General features: G+C 52.0%; 1 protein-coding gene across 14 annotated transcripts in view; it reads left to right on the forward strand.

Moving 5' to 3' along the window:
• Nucleotides 1-21285, forward strand: part of sm (heterogeneous nuclear ribonucleoprotein L) — a 212359-nt gene that overhangs the window by 87682 nt on the left and 103392 nt on the right. For all 14 annotated transcript variants that reach the window (XM_027373184.2, XM_070118497.1, XM_027373182.2 and 11 more), the window contains one exon: nucleotides 16038-16087. In XM_027373184.2, coding sequence (XP_027228985.1) covers nucleotides 16038-16087 — 50 coding nt within the window. The remainder of the gene's footprint in view (nucleotides 1-16037; nucleotides 16088-21285) is intronic.

A 21285-nucleotide genomic window follows, 5' to 3' on the forward strand; every position in this document is an offset into this window, starting at 1 on the left:
TCTGTCAGTCGTTAAATATTCTGGCTGGAGCTGGCACGTGGATGAAGGGAGGGGGAGTTTTTTTTTTTTCTCTTCTTCCCTTCGTGCCTTGACACCCTCTCTTCTATCCTTGCTTTCCTCTTTCCTTCCTCTCTTCCTTCCTTACTCCCTCCCTTCATTCCCTTCCTTACTTCCTCCCTCCCTTCCCTTCCTTACTTCCTCCCTCCCTTCCCTTCCTTACTCCCTGCCTTCCTTCTTCCCTCCCCCATTCTCCATTTCTTCCGTTTCCTTCCCTTTTCCTTCCAAGTCTCTCCTCATTTCCCTGCTCCCTAGGGCGATCCCCCACCCCACCCCCACCCCCTCTGCCGTGGTTGGTAGTGGAAGCTATTTTTGTACATTGTCCGTTTAATGGGTTTTATCACAGGGTTTGTTGTGTAGCTACTGGGAGGGAGGGAGGGAGGGAAGGAGGGAGGGGGAGAGGGGGAGAGGATGGAATATCAAGGCGGTGAGGGTGGTAGGGAGGGGTTGGGTGGGGGTGGGGGGTTGATGAGGAGAGCAGGTGGAGTTCAATCTGCGTGAGGTATAATGACGGGGTATGATGATATACTGTAGCTGTTTATTTTGTTTATTTTATTTTTTTGTGAGAAAATGGGATAAGGGAATCAAGAAAGGGAAAGGGATAAGGATAGGGGTAAGGACGGAAGAGAACAAAGAGGAGGGGATGAACGAATAGGTAACAGATGTGGAGGTTTTCACCTTTTTTCTCCTTGCCTCCCTTCGTCTCGCCTCCCGTCCCGTCTCCATCGCCCCTTCCGCTTCTTCACCCTCTCACCCTCACTATTCTCACCTCCCTCTATTCTCTCTTCTGTATATCCCCTCTTCCCTATTCCTCTTCTCTTGTTTCTCCCTTCTTTATTTCCCCTCAGCCTCTCTCCCCTCCTCCTTATCTCTACTCTTTATTCTCATTTACCACCTTTCCCTCTCCCCTCTCCTCTCTCCCTTCTCCCTTCAGCGGACACCTTCTGCCTCATCATACCACAAACCCGAAGATCAATATCGGAGTTGGACATATTCAGGCCTCTATGCCTCTCCTCCTCCTCCTCCTCCTCCTCCTCCTCCTCCTCCTCCTCCTCCTCCTCCTCCTCCTCCCTACCCCCTACCCCCTCCCTTTCCGTCCCCTCCCCGTCTCCAAAGGTGAGTGAAAAGAGTGGAAAGATTGAGGGAAGGGGGGGGGGGGAAGGGAGAGGACGGCTGTATTTTGTCTGGTGGTTTTGTCAACGCTGTGTTTTGGTTTTGTCTTTCGTAGACATAAGGCACGGCGATAGTTTGTGTGGACGCCGAGTTATTTTCGTGACCGCCCCCTCTCAAAAAAGAAAGAAAAAGAATAAAGATAGAAAAATAAATCTTAGAGTAAAATAAGAGATGAGCTTTTAAAAAAGGCATCAAAAAGCAAGAAAGTTTCCCTTGAGAGAGAGAGAGAGAGAGAGAGAGAGAGAGAGAGAGAGAGAGAGAGAGAGAGAGAGAGAGAGAGAGAGAGAGAGAGAGAGAGAGAAAGAGAGAAAGAGAGAAAGAAAGAAAGAAAGAAAGAAAGAAAGAAAGAAATGAGTCGAGAGCGGATTTAGCTCGGGGGACAAAGTGCTCTGTAATAAACCCGATGGCGGGGCTTCCACCGAGCAACGGCCATATTTATTAGCATATATATAAGCATAATATACGAGCTGTTACCGTGTTGGTGGTTGGGACGCGATTCTGTTTTCAGGTGCATTGTGTGATACTTAGAGGATGCAGGTGTTTTTTATTATTGATATTATTATTATTTTATTTATTTATTTATATATTTATTTGTTTGTTTTGCTGGGGGTGGGGTGTCTTGTTTTTTTCCGTCTGTCTGTGTCTGGGTATGTGAGCGTGCGTCTGTGTGTCTGTCTCTCTCTCTCTCTGTGCACACTTTGAGAAGTCTTTAAGAAAATCCTGATTATCTTCCCCGAGACGCTAGGCTTACCTCGGCTCGAGTGTCCGGAGTATCGAGACCAGACGAGGGGGCGATAGTCGGGGTCGGCTCCCCACGCCCTCCCCCTTTCCCCTCTTTATCTCCCCTCCCCCTCCTCATTCCCTCTCCTCCCCTCCTCATTCGTTCCCCTCCCTCTTCATTCCCTCCCCTCACCCCCTCCTCATTCGTTCCCTCCCTCCTCTCATTCCCTCCCCTCCCTCCTCTCATTCCCTCCCTCCCCTCCTCTCATTCCCTCCCCTCCCTCCTCTCATTCTCTCCCCTCCCCCCTCCTCATTCCCTCCCCTCCCTCCTCCTCATTCCCTCCCCTCCCTCCTCCTCATTCCCTCCCCTCCCTCCTCATTCCCTCCCCTCCCTCCTCCTCATTCCCTCCCCTCCCTCCTCCTCATTCCCTCCCCTCCCTCCTCCTCATTCCTCCCCTCCCTCCTCATCACTCTCCCCTCCCTCCTCTTCATTCTCTCCCCTCCCTCCTCTTCATTCTCTCCCCTCCCTCCTCCTCATTCCCTCCCCTCCTTTTGCTGCTACACCTTCCCTACCACCACCTCCCTCTTCTCCTTCCCTCCCTCCCTCCCTTCTATCTTCTCCCTCTTTCCTTTTTCCTCCTTCCTTTCCCCCATTTTCCCTCTTTGTACCATGCGGCGCGGGATGGGCGTGGTCGAATCTTGTGTGCGCGCGTGTATGTGCGCGCTTGTATCATTTATTTCTTTTTATCGATAAGGATGAACTTGCGGTGTCTGTATCAATTATCGAGAGTGAGAGGGTGTGGTCAGTCGCCGTTTTTTTTTTCTTCTTCTGTATTCCCCTTTCATTCTTTTTTCTCTCATATCTCCCTCTCTTTCCTTTCACTCGCTTTGTGTTCCTTTGATATATTTCTCTCTCTTTCTCTCTTTCTCTCTCTCTCTCTCTCTCTCTCTCTCTCTCTCTCTCTCTCTCTCTCTCTCTCTCTCTCTCTCCCTCCCTCCCCCTCTCTCTCCCTCCCTCCCTCCCTCCCTCCCTCCCCCCTCTCCCCCCCCATGGTTCCTTTCCTCGATTCCCCATTTTTATCTTGGGATTGACGGATGGTTTTCGCGGCCGATTGACAAGCGAGGTGTGCGCGCTGGCTTGGTGCTGTTCTTGTTTATTTATTGCGGATAATGGGCGGGCTGTAACGGGCGGCGAGGGAGAGGGGTGGATAGGTATGGAAGGAGTGTGGGAGGAGGGGGAGAGGGGAAAGGGGGGGAGTTAGTCGGGACTTGTCTCTATCTATCTATTTGTCTATTTATCTGTCTGTCTACATTCTCTTCTTTCGCTGTTTCTCTCTTTCTTTCTCTTTCTCTTTTTCTTTTTCTTTTTTATTTCTTCCTCACGCCGCAGTCGTAATAAACACTCCAGCAGGTTGTTGTTGTTGGCACTTGGGGCGGCGTCAACGTGGCCCGCTGCCTACTTTCATAAACTACTGTATGGCTGTATATTTAGACACATCACACACACACACACACACACACACACACACACACACACACACACACACACACACACACACACACACACACACACACACACACACACACACACACACACACAGACAGACACACACACAGAAAAAGAGAGAGAGAGGATGGAGGTTGTAGATCAAAATACTCCGCTCGTAAATTATATGAACTTATGGTGGGCGGTGATGAAAATGTATACTCACACATTACTCCATTTTTTCCTCCGAAGAGGTTAGGGAATCTTGGTTTTCTTCTGAAGGGAAGAGGGGAGAAGAGGGGAGGGAGGTGGGAAGGAAGGAAGGACGGAAGGAAGGAATATAGGGAGGGAGAAAAGGGGAGAAGATGTCAGGGGGAAAGGGGTCTTGTTGGGGTGATGTATGCCTATATAAATAGATGGGTTAACGCGTGTACAAACATGTAAAAAAAAAAGCTAAATGAGGGAGAGAGGTTACAGAAAATAATCATGGTTGTGACGGGCAGGGGCAGCAATGTGCGGTATTTGCGGTTTACCTGTAAAAGCTGGCAAGTGGGTAGACGTGGCATAGTTGGGCGTCCTTTTGCCGGGCAGGTATGTGAGAGGTGCTGATGCCTTTGTGATCCTACGACTCGTGCCCGTGCTGGTGCGGATTGTGAGGGTGGGGGGGGGGAGGAGAGGGGAGAAGGGAGTGGAGGGGAGCTGAAGAGAGGAGAGGGGATGGGGAGGGGGTGGCGGTGGAAGGTAGAATCTTGGGTCCGCGTGGTTTTGAGGGGTTAGGGGGAAGGTAAGAGGGGGAGAAGTAGGTTTGGATCGCGTGGTTGAGGAATGAGGAAGGAGAGGGAGAGGGGAATGAGGAAGGAGAGGGAGGGCGGGAAGGAAGGAGGGCAAGAAGGTAGGCAGCCGACCCGGTTACTACAATGTCCAGCGTCTGCATCTGTTTTTGTTTTCTTCGTTCGTCTCCGTGTCGCATCCGCTGACCCATAAGTTCTCGTTCTTTATCGTCACGTTTACCCGTAAAGCCGACCCAGAGGCCGCCGCCGCCGCCGCTGCCGCTGCCGTCACCACCTGCCCGGAGACGTTTCCCCCACCTGCCGCCCTGACATCGCCACCTGCTACGCGAGAATGCCTCTGCGGGGGGAGGACGGGAGGGGGCGGGAGGCGAGACGAGAGGGAGGGGGAGGGATAGGACGGAGGGAGGACGAAAAAAGGGGGAATGGAGGGGTGGAATGATGAGGGGGTTGGAGGGAATGGATGAGGGAAAGATGGTGATGGAAAGCAAATGCACAGTCTGTAGCAAGAGCAAAGGGGAAAGGAGGGCGGAGGGATTTATTTACAAGGATTCTGGAACATGGAGATGAGATAATTATTGCTTTGAGGTTCAAGTAAGAGAGAGAGAGAACGAGAGAGGGAGAGAGCGAGGTAGAGAAAGACGAGAGAACTGTAGTCTGAAGCAAGGTCTGAAGTCGTCTTGATAAGCATGCGGGCGAGTGGAAGAGGCTTGGTATGGCGATAAGGATAAACGTCGGGAGCGCCTTATCGCGACTGCAGTTATCTGTTTATCAGGCGGCGGCTGAGAGACACAGGACAAAGCAGGCAGCAGGCAGGCAGTTGGGGGGAGAGGAGGAGGAGGAGGGGAGGAGGAGGGGGAGAGGGGGAGGGGGGGGGAGGGGGTTGGGCGACAGATGGCAGATGAGGGATGTGTTGGGGTTATGATTTCCATTTGATTTAAAAACTTTGATGTGTGTGGAGAGGGGGGGAAGGGGAAGGGAAAGGAAGGAGGTGAATAGGGTGGACTAAAGGGAAGGGAGGGAGTGGAATGGGGTAGGAGAGGGGAAGTAAGGGAGGGAGGGAGGGAAAGGGGAAGGGCATTGCAGATTAGGCGAGTTGAGTCCGCAAGTGTGACGATTAGCTCTTGATAATATTGATTAATAGATAGATGCACGAATGATTTTATACATTTATATATATATATATAAATGACATTAAAAAAGTGAATATGAATAAAAGATTAAAGTTTAGACATTGCGCCATGTTTCTTTTTATTGATGGCTCATTAAAAATTTATGAATCGAGGCTGTGGGCCCCTCATCACCATTCCTCACTCTGCCCTAACCCTCACTCCGCCCTTATCCCTCACCTTATCCCAGACACCCCCACCCTCCATTTCCCCCTCAAAATAGGACGAAGAAAGACCCTGATATGTTACCCTAAACGTGCAGTATGAAGGAGAGGTGCCGCAGGGGGAGAGGTGCCACAAACGTACAGTGTGAAATCTAGGCACTGACTCAGCGGCGGCACTACGCGTGCCAACAGGGCCTGCAGCCTCCCTCGCCCCCTTTCGGCGTTGCTAAGCAGCCTTGGCACTGAGCGGTTTGCAAAATTATACTAATTGTTTCTCACTTCCTTCCGAGCATGGGGGTGGGGGAAGGGGTAGGGGGTGGGGAGGTGTTGGGGTTGGGGTGGGGTAGTAGTGCAGGGAGGTTTCGCTGAAAATGGCGGCGTCGTACCCAAGCGGGCATGGGGGCGTGGCTGTGGGGCGGCGACGGCGACTAGGGCCTGGCCGGGGCTTGGTCGGGGAAGGGGGGGAGGAGAGGGGGGCAGGTGCGATTCGGTGGTGGTGTTTGTGACTGGTTGATTCGCGAGTCTGTTTCTCGAAATAAAAAAGGGCGAATGAAAGGGCCGTTGAGAAGGGAGAGGAAGGGGAGAGGGAGAAGGGTTAGACGGGGCACGGGTGAGGGGAAGGGGATGTGAACTGTGGTCAGTTTGTGCTAGCTGTGTGGCGTTTCTGTGGACTTGGTTGGTCAGCCAGCTGGTTCCGGGCCTCCCACGCTCCCCCTCTCGTGCCCCTCGTGCCACCCTCTCCTCCCTGTGTAGTTTTAGGTCAGCGTGTAGGCCCCCTGGGGAGTAAGTGTCCCTGGGGCTTTGGGGGAGTTGGGGGGTTTATGGAGATCGCTAGGATAAATGGTACAATATCTGGTGCCAATGACAGGGTCCTGGTGGGAGGGAGGGAGCTCTTGGAAGACCGAGGGAATGAGGAACCCTTTGAGGATGTGGGGGATGGGGGAGGGAGGGGATAATGTGATTAGCCAGATGCGACTCCTGACGTGGGTTGGTCAGCAATGAAGGGGGGGAATAGGGGGAGGGCGAGGGGGGGGAGAGGTAATAGGAGTGGCGTGTCCCTCTGATGTGAAGGGGGAGGGGGTGAGGGAGAGGGGACGACTGTGGCGGAGGGAGGGAGGTGGTAGGAGGACCCCGAGACGTTTTATCACTCTCAGGAGAGGTGGCTTTCTGGGGACCGCAGTGTGGCCCTCGCTCGATTCGACTCGTCCCTGCTTCCTCGGCCGTAGAAAGGTCTCTCTCGCGTCGCCTGCATGCTCCTGTCGGGGGGCCTCGGGCTGTCGTCGGCGTGTCCTTCGAAGGGATTTGAGCGAGGGCGGGGAGCCGAGGGTGTGCGTGGGGGTTAAATCGAGGTCGCCTTTCATTCCCGTGTCGATTTCGGTTTTGGTTTGGTTCCTCCCTCGCCTTCTATCCGTCAGTCAGTGCATCCGATCTGTCCCTTACTCTTATCTTTGTCTCCTCCCTTCCTCTTTTTCTCTCTCCGTTCCCTGTTCCTTCCACTGACGATTGCCATGCTTGGAGAAGATAGTAATTTATCTAGGCATGTAATCGTATCCTCACCTTCCCCTCTCATCCTCCTCCCTTCCGTTTCTCTCCCATCCCCCTTTCCTCTTTCTACCCTTCTCCTCCCCTTTCCCCTCCCCTTCCCCCCCTTCCTTCCTCACAGCCTCCTTGTTTGCGCCTCACGTTTCCCCGTCCCGTTCCGCACCGCCAGTGGACGTGACGGCGTAAAGGCGACGCGCTCTGAGGAATGCATTCGCCGATACGTTTTGAGTGTTGTTCCGTCTCTGCTTCAGTGGGATACATTTGCTCTCGCCTGGTTGGGGGGGGGTCTCTTGTCGGATTTCCTTCCTTCTCGTGTTCTCTTTTTTTTTTTCTTTTCTTTTCTTTAGTTGTCTCGTTATGTTCCTTTCTTTCATTTTCTCTCTCTCTCTCTCTCTATCTATCTATCTATCTATCTATCTATCTATCTATCTATCTATCTATCTATCTATCTATCTATCTATCTATCTCTATCTATCTATCTCTATCTATCTATCTATCTATCTATCTATCTATCTATCTATCTATCTATCTATCTATCTATCTATCTATCTATCTATCTATCTATCTATCTATCTATCTATCTATCTATCTATCTATCTATCTATCTCGCTTCCATTCTCTCCCTCGTTCCTCATCCCTGCATCCGTCTCCTTTCTTCCTCTCATATTCCTCCCTCCACCCCCCTCCCTCTCTCTCTCTCTCTCTCTCTCTCTCCCTCCCTCCCACCCCTCGACAATGAAGACTCGCGACGCTACGTAAAAGATGCCAGCGGAGCCCTCCTCCAAGGCTGCCCCGCGCTCTTATTTTCTCCAAGTGAGGAACAAAATGATCATACGTAAGAATGTTTGAATGTGTGAGGGCGGGAAGTACCTCATTACTTAGGCGGGCGGGCTATTTGGCGGACGTGCATTTACCTCGTTGCCGGCCTTGTTGAGGGGGGAGCGGGCGTGCGGGCGGTGGGATGGGGGGGATGGGGGGGGGCTCTCGGTGCTTGCGGAGGGGGTGGGGAGAAGATGAGACGAAGACGAGAAAAGGGATGAGGGTGAGTTGAAAGGATGGTGGGGGAGGGGGAGGAGGATGGAGGAAAGGATGGTGGGGGAAGGGAGGAGGAAAGAGGAAAGGATGGTGGGGGAGGGAAGGAGGAAAGAGGAAAGGATGGAGGGGAGGGGCATTAGGGAATGGAAATGAAATGTAGGGAATTGGAAAAAGGTGGAGTGTGGTGGGGCGAACAGACACAGAGGGCGGCCTCCCTTTTAGGGTTGGTTAACGAAGGGATTGGTTTGCTATTACTAGTTAAGCTTTCTGGTGCCAAGGAGGCCTAGGGATGGGGTCGATATGGAGGGGGGGTGGGGGTGGCGTGCCTGCCTACCGTACCGAACTAGCACGCGGGACTAGCTAGCCTGTTGGCCCGTCTTTCATCCCCGACTAGTGTAAGTATAGTAGGTGAGAGGGACGTCATGCGCCTCTCGCAATTAAAGAGCTCGCTGGTCGTGTCGAAATGACAAAACGAGTTCGTGCAACCCCGCAAAAAAAAAGTCTGTCCGCTGTCCCGCCCTCTTGCATAACGCTGCGAGGGCGGTAAGTGGCCTGCATTTCGCGGAACGTTGTCAAAGGTGCTCCTGCAAGAAGGGATGGGGATGGGGGTGGGGGGGAAGGTTACATAATACATCCCAATTCCCCTTCCTCGTATCCCCCACCCACCTACCCACCCAAAGCCACCCAGGCCCACCCACCCCATCATTCCGACCCTTTGCCTCCCGTCTCTTCCCTCCCTCCCTCCTCTTCCTCCTTCCCTCCTCCTCCTCCTCCTTCCCTCCTCCTCCTCCTCCTCCTCCTCCTCCTCCTCCTCCTCCTCCTCCTCCTCCCACTTCTTTCCCTCCCCTCCCCTCCTTCCACCTCTTCTGAGCCAATACGCAATCCCTTTGAGCAGCTGCAGTCGGCCAGTCGAGTCCGGAAGCCTCTATCCTCTTTTTTTTCTTCTTTTTTTTTTTTTGGGGGGGGGTAGGGGTGCTGGCTGGAATTCGTTTTTGGGGGGGAGGGGAGAGGGGGGAGGGTTGTTGAAACGCTTGGCCTCCTTTGAGTCATTTGTCCGGAGCCAAAACGGTATAAACCCATTTCTCGCTATACTTCAGCCCGGGCCATTCTTCATACGGCTTGGGGAGGCTTTTTGGTCACTCCTCCGCTTTCCTCTTCCCGCCGCCGACTCCTCCTCTTTCTCCTTTTCTACCTCTTCCTCCGCCTCCTCGTTCTTCCTCCTCCCTCCTCCTCCTCCTCCTCCTGCGTCCCTCATTCTCTCTCCACCCTGCTTCCCCTCCTCGCTCCCCCTCCTTTCCCATTCTCTCCCTCTTCTGCTCTTACTTTCTCCCATTTGCTCTTACCTTTCCCTCTCCCTCTCCCACTCCCACTCCCACTCCCTCCCTCCGTAACTTGTGATGGGAATAATGAGACCGCGACGCCGTCCGTTGCTTTGAGGAATTTATTGGCCTCCAGATGCCGAGCTTGCTTCATTAGCGGAGGTTTGGAGTAATTCATAACCCCGGCTTTTTGAAGGGGTCCCCCCATTCATACCCCCCCCCCCGCCTCTGCACGTGATTGTGAGAGGATGGTGTGGGTGGCGGTGGGTCGTTGAGTAAGGACTTGGGTTTTCTGATTGTGTGTGGGGGAGGGGGAGGGGGCTACTTTTTTCCTCCTGTCGCACTCATTTGTCGTTTTTCATTTCTTTCCTCTCTCTCTCTCTCTCTCTCTCTCTCTCTCTCTCTCTCTCTCTCTCTCTCTCTCTCTCTCTCTCTCTCTCTCTCTCTCTCTCTCTCTCTCTCTCTCTCAAAACCCAAGTCCCTCACGAAGACAAACGGCATTGTGCAGCAACAGCAGCGCCGCCGTCGTGAGGTTTTCCCTTTCAGAGACGAGCCACCTTTTGATGCTTCTTGCTCTTCTCTTCTCTGTTCCTCGTTCTCTTCCCTCTCTCTCCTCTTTCTCGCCTTCACTCCTTTATTTTCTAATGTCTCTCCCCTTCCCTCTTTTCTCCCCCTCTTTCGTTTCTCCCTTTTTTGTCTTCCGCTCCCTATTTCTAATTATCACATCTTCGTCTCCGGTATCTTCCTCCTCCTCCTCCTCCTCCTCCTCCTCCTCCTCCTCCTCCTCCTCCTCCTCCTCCTCCTCCTCCTCCTCCTCCTCCTCCTTTTCTCACTCCCTCCCCCTTCACCCCTTCCCCCTTACTCCACTTCCCCCACTCTCCCTTTACCCCCTCTTTGCACTTTGTTTTCCGCCGCGAGTCTAGGGTGTCTTTCGGTGGAGTGTGTTTACACGGAGGATAAAAGACGTTGGGAGGAATTGTTGAACTGGCAACCCCCCTCTTTGTTGTTGATTAATGTTTTTCGTTTTGTTTTTACTTTTTTTTGGATAGGGTGGTGGGGTTGGGGAATTTTTTTAGCTTTTAATTTTTTAGGGTATATGTATTTTTTTTTTGTTTTGTTTTAGCTTTGAGAGTTGCGTTACTGCATTGTGTGTTGTGTAATTATTTTTACTCCCTTTGGCCCGAACGCAAAGAAGGGATGAGGAACGGAAAAAGGAAAGATGGGGATTAGTAAGAGAGAGGGGAAAAGGAGGAGGGAGAGGAGGAGGAAGAAAAGGCCGTCGACTAAGGGGAAAGAAAAAGATGATACTAAGGTTTCAAGCGTATTATTCTAGCGCTGAATTGGCCGCGGTAACCTGTTGCTCAAAGCGTTAGCATCCTTTGGCGAAGCAACTGTGAATAAAGGGAGGATATAAAGAATGGAGTAGGGGGGGGGGGTTAGGAGGCCTGGACGAGAGGGAGGGGGGGGGGAGAATGTAGGGGAGGTAAGGGCTTGGGAGAGGGGGAGGAGAAAGGTGCGGGGTATGGGTGCTTTATTAAATCTTTTCCTTGCCCACTAAGACATCGTGGTTTCGCTTGTTCTGAATTTTCTCTCTCCCCTTCTTCTCTAGTTTGCGTTTTGCTCCTCGTCCGTCTTTATTAACGTGTGCTGCCCCTCCTCTTTTCGTTTTTCTTTTTCATTCCCCATCCCCCGTAATCCTCAGTCTCCTATGTAATCCCTCTATTTGTCCCCCCTCTGCTCTCCCTCCTATTCTTCAACTCTCCCTCCCTCCCCTGCTCCCGTTTCTCCTCCTCCTCCTCCCCCCTCCCCCTCCCCCCACCAGCCCCTGGTGGAACAACCAACCAGCATCTCGAGGTGTTGGCGGTCGTAGGACTGGATGTGGGGAAGGCGGAAGGGAGGGGGAGGAGGGAAGGGGTCGAGGCCAAGGTGGAGGAGAGATTCGGAGTCGGAGAGGAGTAGGAGGAGGAGGCAGGGCATGGGAGGGGGAAGGGGGGGAAGGGGAGGGAGCGCCCCGTGTCTCGTTAAGGTCCGGAAAATCCCCCGCTAGTCCCTCGACCATCACTCGGGAGACCCGCCAGCCTCGCCGCGGAGCAGGGCGAAGGCCAGGCCAGGCAGGGGGATAAGGCACGATTTCCAGGCGGGAGGGGAAGGGGAAAGGAGGGGAAGGGGGGAGGAGGGAAAGGAAGGCAGGGGGCAAGTCGCAGGGGGAAGGGAGAAGAGAAGGGAAGGGAAGGGGAGGTGTTCGGAGGAGGAGGGGGAAGGGAAAGTTTTAGGAAAGGGAACTAGTTAAGAAGAAGGGATTGGGGAAAGGCCCGAAAGGGAGGCAGAGGAGGCGAAAGGCGAGGCCCCAGGTGAGGCATATGGGAAGGACATGGACGTCTCTCTCCCCCAGAGGCAAGCAACGCGAAGAGAACGAGTGCATGCAATTTGTTCCCACCCCCACCTCCACCCCTCCTCAAAGATCGCTAGTATTGGCCTCCTCGATGAAGGCGAGTGGCTGGCGGGGGCAGTCCGGAGTCATAACACTGCGGGCAGGTGTCCTCTCGGTCAGCATTACGCGGCTTGCATATTCCACGGCTTGATGCGGTCCGTCGTGGCGGCAACAGCTGATGCATTGCGTGATGCAAATAAGCAGGAGTGCTGTGAGATGTGTGTAAGGGGGTGGGGGGGTGGAGGGGAGGTTGTATTGAGGGCCGAGCGGATGCCTGGCGCGGGTAGGTTTGACATGTAGGGCAATGCAGCTGTATCCGTGTTCCCTGCGAGTTTAATAAGGGTTTATAGGATTGTTGATGTATGTAGACGTGTATATATATAAATATATATATATATATATATATATATATATATATATATATATATATATATATATGTATATATATATATATGTACAGTGTATTTGTATGTATGTATGAGTGTATGTATGTATATGGGCGTGTATGCATATGCGTCTGTCTCTGTATGAGCTCGTGTGCGTGTTCATGTTCGTGATACACACCCCTGGGAGGAAGGCCTAATCAGGTCAGTCCACTTTCTCGCGCCTTGTAGAGCCAGGCAGCCAGTCAGGGCGGGCGGCGTCAAACTTCCGACTGACAGTTCTCTCTCTTTCTTACACTCGCCAGGAATTTTCCAAATGCCAAAGTTCGAGGAAGAGAGAGAAAAAAAAAGAAAAAAAAGATGGGAGAGTAAATCACGCACGCACAGGGAAAGAAACATGTTTTCCCCCCACAACTCCTGCTCTCCTCACAACTCCTGCTCTCCTAACTACTCCCCCCCCTCCTCTCGAAAGCTGTTGTCGGTCGAGTGTCTTCGCTCCGGAGTGACCCAGAGGAGGGGAATGAATTAAAATACTCGGGTTGATGATGGTTGGAAAAAAGGAGATGAGAGAGAGAGAGAGAGGAGAGAGAAAAGAAAAAAATGAAAAGAAATGAATAACTTCGCCAGGGGGGAAGCAAGGGGGAGGAGGGGGAGGGCGAGAAACTCCCTCTCCCTAACGTGGCTATTTTTATTCCTTGAAAGAAAGGGATTGAGGCGAGACGCTGCGGCCGCGTGGGACCGACCCCTTGTTATCACTTGGAGGAGGCGGTGGAGGTGGCGTAGGGATAGAAAGGAGAAAAACGGGAGATAGATGGATAGGTGGATGGATAGGTCGGTAGGTAGTTAGGTCGATGGATTGGATAGATAGATGGGTAGTTCGGTAGATGGATAGATATTTAGAAATTTAGATAGGGAGATAAGTCGGAGGAAGACCGACGAGAGCGATATAGTAGCGATGGTCTCCGTACCAAAATGGCGACATGTGCACGCAGTTGTGTGTGTTTAGCGAGCGAGCGAGTGTGCGTGTGTGGCGAGGTCGGTATCCGTGTCCTAGGTGTGATGATAGCGGGGTGATGATGGCGGCGATGGTGCGCAGGCTCGGCACGGTCCGGCACACAATCCGTCGGGCTCACCACTCAAGTTCGGACAAGTATTAATGGTCTTGAGACTCGGGACTTGGAGGGGAAAGGGGTGGATGGGAGAGAGGGGAAGAGGAAAGAGGGGAGAAGGGGAAGAGGAGGATAGAGGAAGATTGGAGAGAGGGAAGAGAATGTGGAGGATGAAGGGTAAAAAAAAAAAAAAAAAAAAAAATGGAGGATAAAGAGAAAAGAGAGAGAGAGAGAGGGGAGAGAAAGGGGTGAAGTTGAGGGGAAAAGTATTGGAAGAAAGGAGGATTGAAAAGCGAAAGTAGTGAGCGAGAGGAAGGGAGATAAAGCAGGCTTTGAGGGCGCGTTGGGAAGGCGGGGAGAGGGATTTGAAAGGAACTCGAAGTAGAGGGAAGGAGGGGGGGGTTGTGAAGTAGGGAAGGGGAGAGGGATGGAGGAGGTAGTCGTGAAGTAGGGAGGGGGGGGGGGATTGAATGATTTTGAGGGAGGCGTCTCCCAATATCCCTATCCTCACCCTTTTCCCTTCCCTTCCTCTCTTCCCTTCTCTCCCCTCCCTTCCCATCCCCCTACCTCTCCTCTCTCCTCTCCCTTCTCCCTTCCCATCCCTCCTCTCCCTTCTCCTCCCCCTCCCTCCCCTCTCCCCCACCATGGCATTTCCTTGATAACTTTGCTCATTGTTACCAGTTCCGCTCGATGACTTCCTGCAGTCGGGGCGAAATTTAATAATTGTGTCGAGATGGAGAGCGGCCGAGGCAAATTGCGCCCGACGGACAGCTGATGCCTGACGCTCTCGCACGTTCCTGACGTTGCTGACGCATACGTACGGGGGCCTCTCCTTTCGCGAGACCGTTCTCTTTTTCCGAAGGGTTTCGATTGGGCTTTTGGGGGGCTGGGGTCTTGGCGTATTGCACCCGGCCGACGGCTTGGTCAAGTGTCTCGGGGATCGGGAAGGTCTTTTGCCCTGTCGTTCGTTAGGGTTGTTTGCTCGTTTGGATTTTTTCATTTTTTTCTGTAGATGGTTCGTCTTGTGAGCACTCGTTCGGGAGCTCGTTCTTTCCTAGATTTTTTATTGTTATTTACAGTGTAGTACGTTCGCTGTCCCTGCTCGGTGGAGGACTAGCCGCTCTGGGTTCCTGCGACTCCCCGATGGAACTCTTGAAAGTTGGGGGGCGGGGGAGGGGGAGGGGGTGTCTAGGATGTTACCGGGTGAAGTAGAATGGCTCAGGGTATTCCGTCCTTCGTTCTCTTTAATGGGCGTAGAGTCCTTGGAGCAGTGGCAGCAGCGGCGGGAGCAGGGGACGAGCTTCAGCGTGGTATATTTTCGAAGGAACTTGGGCATGATGAAGGACTGCAGGCTTTGTGCGTGCGTGCCAGGCGGCGGTGGCACTGCGGGAAGCGGTGGCTTGGCTGGTGGTGGCACTGTAGAAGGGGGTGGGGGGAGGGGCCAGGGCGGCTACCGTTCTTTCCCTCCCTCGCCCGGCCTTCGCTTACTGCTTCCCGGGTCGGGTCGCGGTTTTCGTCGTCTTCGCCGCCTCCCGCTCATGGCCGTAGCCTTGTTCGTATTCTTTTTGTCTTCTTCTTTTGGTCTCTTCGGTCTCCTTCGTTTCCTCCTCCTTCTCCTCCTCCTCTTCTTCCTCCTCCTCCTCCCTCCTCCCTCCTCCCCCCTCCTCCTCCCCCTCCTCCTCCTCCTCCTCCTCCTCCTCCTTCTCCTCCTCCTCTTCTTCCTCCTCCTCCTCCTCTTGCCTCCCTCGAATCCGGTCGTTTTATCGAGTGGCGCTCTGGGAAGGGGGTTGGCACTGTTACTGGAGTAGGAGTTTTAGCGGCAGTGCTGAGGCTTAGTGGTGGCACAGCGGGTAATGTTGGGGAGGAAGGCGGCAGTGGCACTATGAAGAAAAACGATTAGTATCATTTGTTCGCAGTTTTATTGCGCCATGGCACTCGGGGTTAAACGGGAAAGAATAAAATACTCGAAGCTTTAGAAAGGGATCGGAGAGGACTAGGGAATAAAAGGTGTTGGAATGGGGAAATGATAAAAGAAGGAAGAGGTAAAGGAAAAAGAGATAAATGTATATATAACCGGTGAAAAATGAAAGATTAAACAAAATGAGGCGGTAAGAGCTTTATGAGGTGAAGGGGATTTATAAAGAAATGCATGAGGGGAATGTAAAAATGTAACCGTTGCAGGTAAGTGGTAAGATAAAAATGCTCTAGTAAGAGGAAAATGGGTAAAAAGGATGAGGAATACGAAAGAGGGGAAAAGGGGGAAGGCAAGGTGAAAGAGGAGGAAAGGCAAAGCGAATTAATAGATAACAGTAATGAGGCTTGAAGAATAGCGGTGCATTATGGCGGCTTGCCTTCCAGCTGCTCCCCCTCCTGCCCTCCCCTCCCCGCATACCGGGTCCCCTGCTCCCTTTACCCTGTTTTCACATTCCCTCCCCCTCCACTCCATCTCCCCATCCCCCCGCATTCCCCATCCCTCTCCCCTTCCCCTCCTCACTCCACCTCCCCTCCTTCCCCCTCCTCTTCTCCATCCCCGCCCGTTCCCCCTTCCACCTCCCCTCCTGCCCCCTTCTCTTCCCCTTCCCCCTCCCCTCTTTCCACCTCTCCCCCAGTGCTCTAAGCGAACCGGTTCACTAATGTGGTTCTCTCTCTCTCTCCTTGCAGAACGGACCCTATGGCGGCTTCAACGACTATGAGAACCAGCCCAGAAGAAGGTAAGTGTGGATTTTTATTGTCTTTTTTTCGGATGTCGTTTTGTTACGTCGGAAAAGAAAGGAATGGAATTGGGGGTGAGTGAGTGAATGAGTTTTTTTTTTTTTTTTTGGGTGAATACTTCTCTCCCTATCTTATCTTATCTCGTTTTTTTCTCTTCCCTCTTCTCTTATCTATTTCTCCTCTCCTCTTCTCTCTTCTCTCCCACCTCTTCTCTTCTTCTCTCTCTTTTTCTGAGGTAATGAGGTGGTTATGTATGAACCCCGGCGGTAATGTAGCGAAACGAATATACACAGACGGCCTTGTGTGTGCCTGTGTGTGTGTGTGTCTCTCTGTCTGTCTGTCTGTCTGTAGTCGTGTAGATTTGTTATTACAAGCAGAAAGCGTAAAAAGGAAAATCCATCCGGCCTGTTAGTATGTAAGAGAGCATTTGAATGTAGGACTTTTTCGCTTGGATTTTCCCTCCTCCCTCTCCCTTCGCCTCGCCTCGCCTCCTCTCCTACACCTCCCCCTCCCCCTCTCCTCCTCACCCCACCCCTTCCCCTCTCCTCCCCTCCTCACCCCTCCCCTTCCTTCTCTTCCCACCCCGCTCCTTCCTTCTCTTCCCCTCCCACTCCTCCCCTTCCCCCTCTCCTCCCCTCCTCACCCTACCCCTTCCCCTCTCCTCCCTCCTCACCCCGCTCCTTCCTTTTCTTCCCCTCCCACTCCTCCTCTTTCTTCCCCTCTCCTTCCTTCCCCTCGCTCCCCTCCCCTCCCTCTCCCACCCTTTCCTTGCCTCCCCTTCTCCTCCCCTCCCTTCCCCATCCTTCATGCGTGTTGGTGTCGAGTTGTTGTGGGCTTTGGATCTTTTATGGTTGGGACTCTTGCGTTTTGTTGTGTCGTCGTCATTAGCGCGGCACTCTCATTGTCTTGGTCTCTCTCTCTCTCTCTCTGTCTGTCTCTCTCTCTCTCTCTCTCTCTCTCTCTCTCTCTCTCTCTCTCTCTCTCTCTCTCTCTCTCTCTCTCTTTCTCTCTCTTTCTCTCTCTTTTTTCTTTCTTTCTTTCTTTCTCTCTTTCTCCCCTCCCTCTCGCCCTTTCTTTCTCTTTCTCTCCCCCCTCCCCCTCTCCCCCACACCCCCTCGCCACGAACCAAAACAAGAGGAACTGCAACAACAAACGTAACTGCGGGCGCGCATGCAAGGAGATCGAGTTACGCGCGTAAACTTGAAGGTTGGTTTTAAACACCAACGTAAATAGAGGAATCATGAATTCGGGCCAGATGCCAGCGCCGAGTTATGAATGAGTTGTTAAAAACGCCCCGAAAGATTTAATTTTGTCTTCACCCCCCCTCCCACTACCCCACTGTCCCCACTGCCTACGACCCCCACCCCGTCCTGCCCCACGCTCCTTCAAAAACTTTGAATGACTTGCCTTTTTTCGCGTGTGTGAACATCATGACATTTGACACACAACAACAAAAAATAAGTGCGCGCACGCCTATTTGTGTGTGTGCGTGTATGTATGTATGAGTATGTGAAGGAGAGAGGGAAATAAAAGAACAAAATGTAGTCCTTGTTACTTGAGTCAGTTGCTAGTAGTAGTTAAAGCAGGCAGTGTTATTCATAGCATATAAAAGCTTTATTCAGATACAGTACCCTGTGGTGTATATGTAGATATATAGATAATGGGTCGATCAGTTGAATAGATGTGATAAGAAAGCAAATTATTTTTAAAAAATGGATCTATCTAGCTATAGTTTTAAAACCATCTTTTAAACATTTCATTCTGCGCCTGAAAGCGGTCGTACCAACGTTGCTCTAAATGCGGCCGGGGCTAGGTTGTTTATTTCTTCGTTAGAGGCGTTTGTTATTGCGTAGAGCGGTGAGAGTGGCGATGATGTTCCCCCGTGGAAGAGGCAGCAAGATCAAATGTTTTCTTGCTTTTTATGTGGAATGGCCTCTCTTTTTTTAGGGGCGAGGGAGGCCCTTCGTTCAGTGTAGAGTTCCTGGAGGTCCACTTTGGGATCCTGCAGGATTGCCTCGGTCTTCGTGCGTTGAAGCCAGGCCACGGGCACGCGATGGCGATGGCGTGCAGGACCGGCTGGCGAATAGATCAATCCGTATGTTAAAGTGTCCGGCTGCCGGCACTAAAAGGGCGCCGTTAAGTGCGGCCGTAATATTTACGGGCGCAGGTCGCGGCGCCCTGTTTACGATCGGGGCGGCGTTTCCGGCGGACGTTACCACCCGCCCCGCTCTTATTGGCTTTATCTTGATTTGCTTCTTTCGCTATTTCGCGTTTTTCGTGTTTTTCTTTTCACTTTCATTCTCCTACTTTGTCTTTTTATCCTGTCTTCTCTTTTCTTCCTATCCCTTCCTAGTCTTTTCCCTGTCTTCTCCCTTCTTCCCCTCCCTTCCAGTTTCTCCCTTATACCTACCCCTTCCACTCTTTCCCCTCCCTTCCCCTCCTTCCCTTCCCTCCCGGGCCCTCTCCTACTCGAATGGGTTGTCTTGTTTTGCTTTTGTTTGAACTTAAATGACTTGTTATTTTTTCTTGCTTCTTGGGTTGTCATATGGCACTTTTTGGGATACTTTTTTTTCTTTTGTAAACTCTAGCTTTGAAGTTTTTTTTTTTTTTTTTTTAAGGGAGACCTCGAGGTGGCTTTTGTCGGCGTGGGATAGCTCTGTTGTTCCTGATCACTGCTCTTATTGCCTCCCTTAGTCTTCCTCTTCCTCCTCTCCTCCCCTTATCTCTCATTTATACTCACTTCCCCTCCCCTCATCGTCCTTTCCTCTCCTCCCTTTCCCCTCCCCTCCTCTTCTTCCCTCCCCTTTTTCTTCCTCTGTCCACTCCTCTTCTCCCCTCCCCTTTTTCTTCCTCTGTCCACTCCTCTTCTTCCCTCCCCCTTTTCTTCCTCTGCCCACTCCTCTTCTCCCCTCCCCTTCTTCCTCTGTCCACTCCTCTTCTCCCCTCCCCTCTTTTTCCTCTCTCCACTCTACCTATCTGTTGAATTCTACACTCCCTCCCACCGTCTCTCCTCCACATCAATACCGCGGCAGTGGCTTCATCTAAATTTCAAATATTCGTTCTAATTTGTGTTCCTGGTATGTGATGTTGGGGCTCTCCCCTCCTCCCCTCTCTCTGCCCCCTCCCCCCGTTATCCGCCTTTCCTTTCTCGCTCGTTCTTTTGTTTATTTATTCACCCTCCACCCCCGCCTTCCCCTCGCTTCTGTCACTCTTCCACAGTCGGTTCCTTTCCATCCCTCTCTTCGTTGGCTCGTATTTTTTTCCTCTTCGTATTTCTCTTCCCCTTCCCCTTCTCTTCCCTTCCCTTCCCCTTCACTCTCCCCTTCCCTTCCCCTCCACTCTCCCCTTCTCTTCCCCTCCACTCTCCCCTTCTCTCCTCCACGCTCCTATCCATTGCCTGATATTCCTTTACCTTTAAACCAGCTTCCATTCTTGTAGTCTTGGATACCTGCCTTTGAGTCTCTCTCCCTTTGATTATTCTTGCTTCTGCTCCTCCTCCTCCTCCTCCTCCTCCCATCTTTCGCCTTATCTCTCCTCCTCTGTTCTTTCTTCTCCCTCTCTCCTCTTTTTGATCATTTATGTAAAGGAGATAATCGCTAACTAATAGAATAGAGTTTTCTGGATTTGCCCCTCTGCCTTTTCCGTCTCTTTATTTTCTATCGCTCCTATTCCCTCTCTCTGCTTCTCTTTATTCACCTTCCTCCCGTCTCACCTGTCTTCGCCGCTCAAGGCCAGACCATTTTCTCTCTCTCCCCTCTCTCCCTTCCTCTTCTCCTCCTTCCTATTCCCACCTTTCCCTTCCCTCCTTAGTCCCGCTCTCCTCATCCCTCAACTTACCTCCTCCTCCTCCTCTTCGTCTTCCTGCTCTTCTTCCTCCTCCTCTTCTTACTCTTCTTTTTCCTCTTCCGTCTTCTCCTCTCCCTCTTTCCCCGCTGATTTTCTTCGTCCAAGTCTCCATCGTTACCTTCTATGTCATCAGACCTTATGACAAAGAGTCCGGCGCTCGTTTTTCGTCGCGATTTGTACCCACCTTAGTTTTTTTTTCTCTCTCCCTCTGTTCTTGGATTCTCCTCTCTCTCTCTCTCTCTCTCTCTCTCTCTCTCTCTCTCTCTCTCTCTCTCTCTCTCTCTCTCTCTCTCTCTCTCTCTCTCTCTCTCTCTCTCTCTCTCGTGCGGATAGTGAATCCCTTTCATCCCTTCTTTCTCCTCGTCTCCTGTATTTTTCCCATTTAATTTTTTTTTCTTCCTTTTTCTCTTTCATCTCCCCTTCCCCTCTTCGTTCGACCCGGAGCGACCCAGTCGGTCTTTCTCTTTGTTTTTTCTTTCGTTTCTTTTTCCCCTTTCTCTTTTCCTGTTCATCCAATGCTATTACTTATTTTTTCGAACTCGATTGACCCACTTGTCTCTTTGCTTCCCTTTCATTCTCACTTTTTCCCATTTTCTTTCGTGCTTTCCATTTTTCTCTCATTTTTTTCTGTTTTTCATTTTCTATCCTTTTCCCTTCCACCCTTCTCTCCTCGTTTTTTGCTCGCCTTTTTATATTTCCTCTCTTTATTTCACATTTTCCCCCACCCTTCCTTGCCCCCCAGCCCCTCGCCCCCCGGGTACTGCCATAAACATCCGCTCAGATCGGCTGTTTCCACTCGATAGAGAATCGGTGCCGGTTGCCGCCTCCACGAGTGTCACTATAAGGATATGCTCTTTCTGCGAGTTTCTTTTTTTATCGAGTGATAATTAATTTGAGTCCCATTCCCCCCCTCACTCCCCCCTCTTTGTTTTATCGTCGTCTCGCCTGTCTCTCGCTCGCCCGCCTTCTTTGTTGCGTGGGTTCTGCTCTGGCGTGGGTGTGGGTGCGTGTACAGCTTTTATATGAAGGCCTGTGAGAGTGAGTCTGCTGGGAAATTTAGTTCGGTATGTTGGGATTCTTCACCGGTGTGCTGGGAAGGACTCCCGCCCCGCTACACTTCACTACGCCATGCCAGTTCGCAACCGCTACACGCCACACCACACCGCTACACCGCCGCCGCCGCCGCCGCCCGTGCAGCAGCTGCAGCAGCAGCAACACCAGCAACAACTGGAGCCGGCGAAATGTATTCAAATTGAATAGCTGAACCGAAGCCGTTGAGACACGGACTCTCGGTGTGGAAATATTGCTCTGAGCCCTCCTGTCGATCCCGGCGAGGAAGCCCTTTGTGCGG

The sequence above is a fragment of the Penaeus vannamei genome, chromosome 42, assembly GCF_042767895.1.
Source record: "Penaeus vannamei isolate JL-2024 chromosome 42, ASM4276789v1, whole genome shotgun sequence".
Lineage (NCBI taxonomy): Eukaryota > Metazoa > Arthropoda > Malacostraca > Decapoda > Penaeidae > Penaeus > Penaeus vannamei.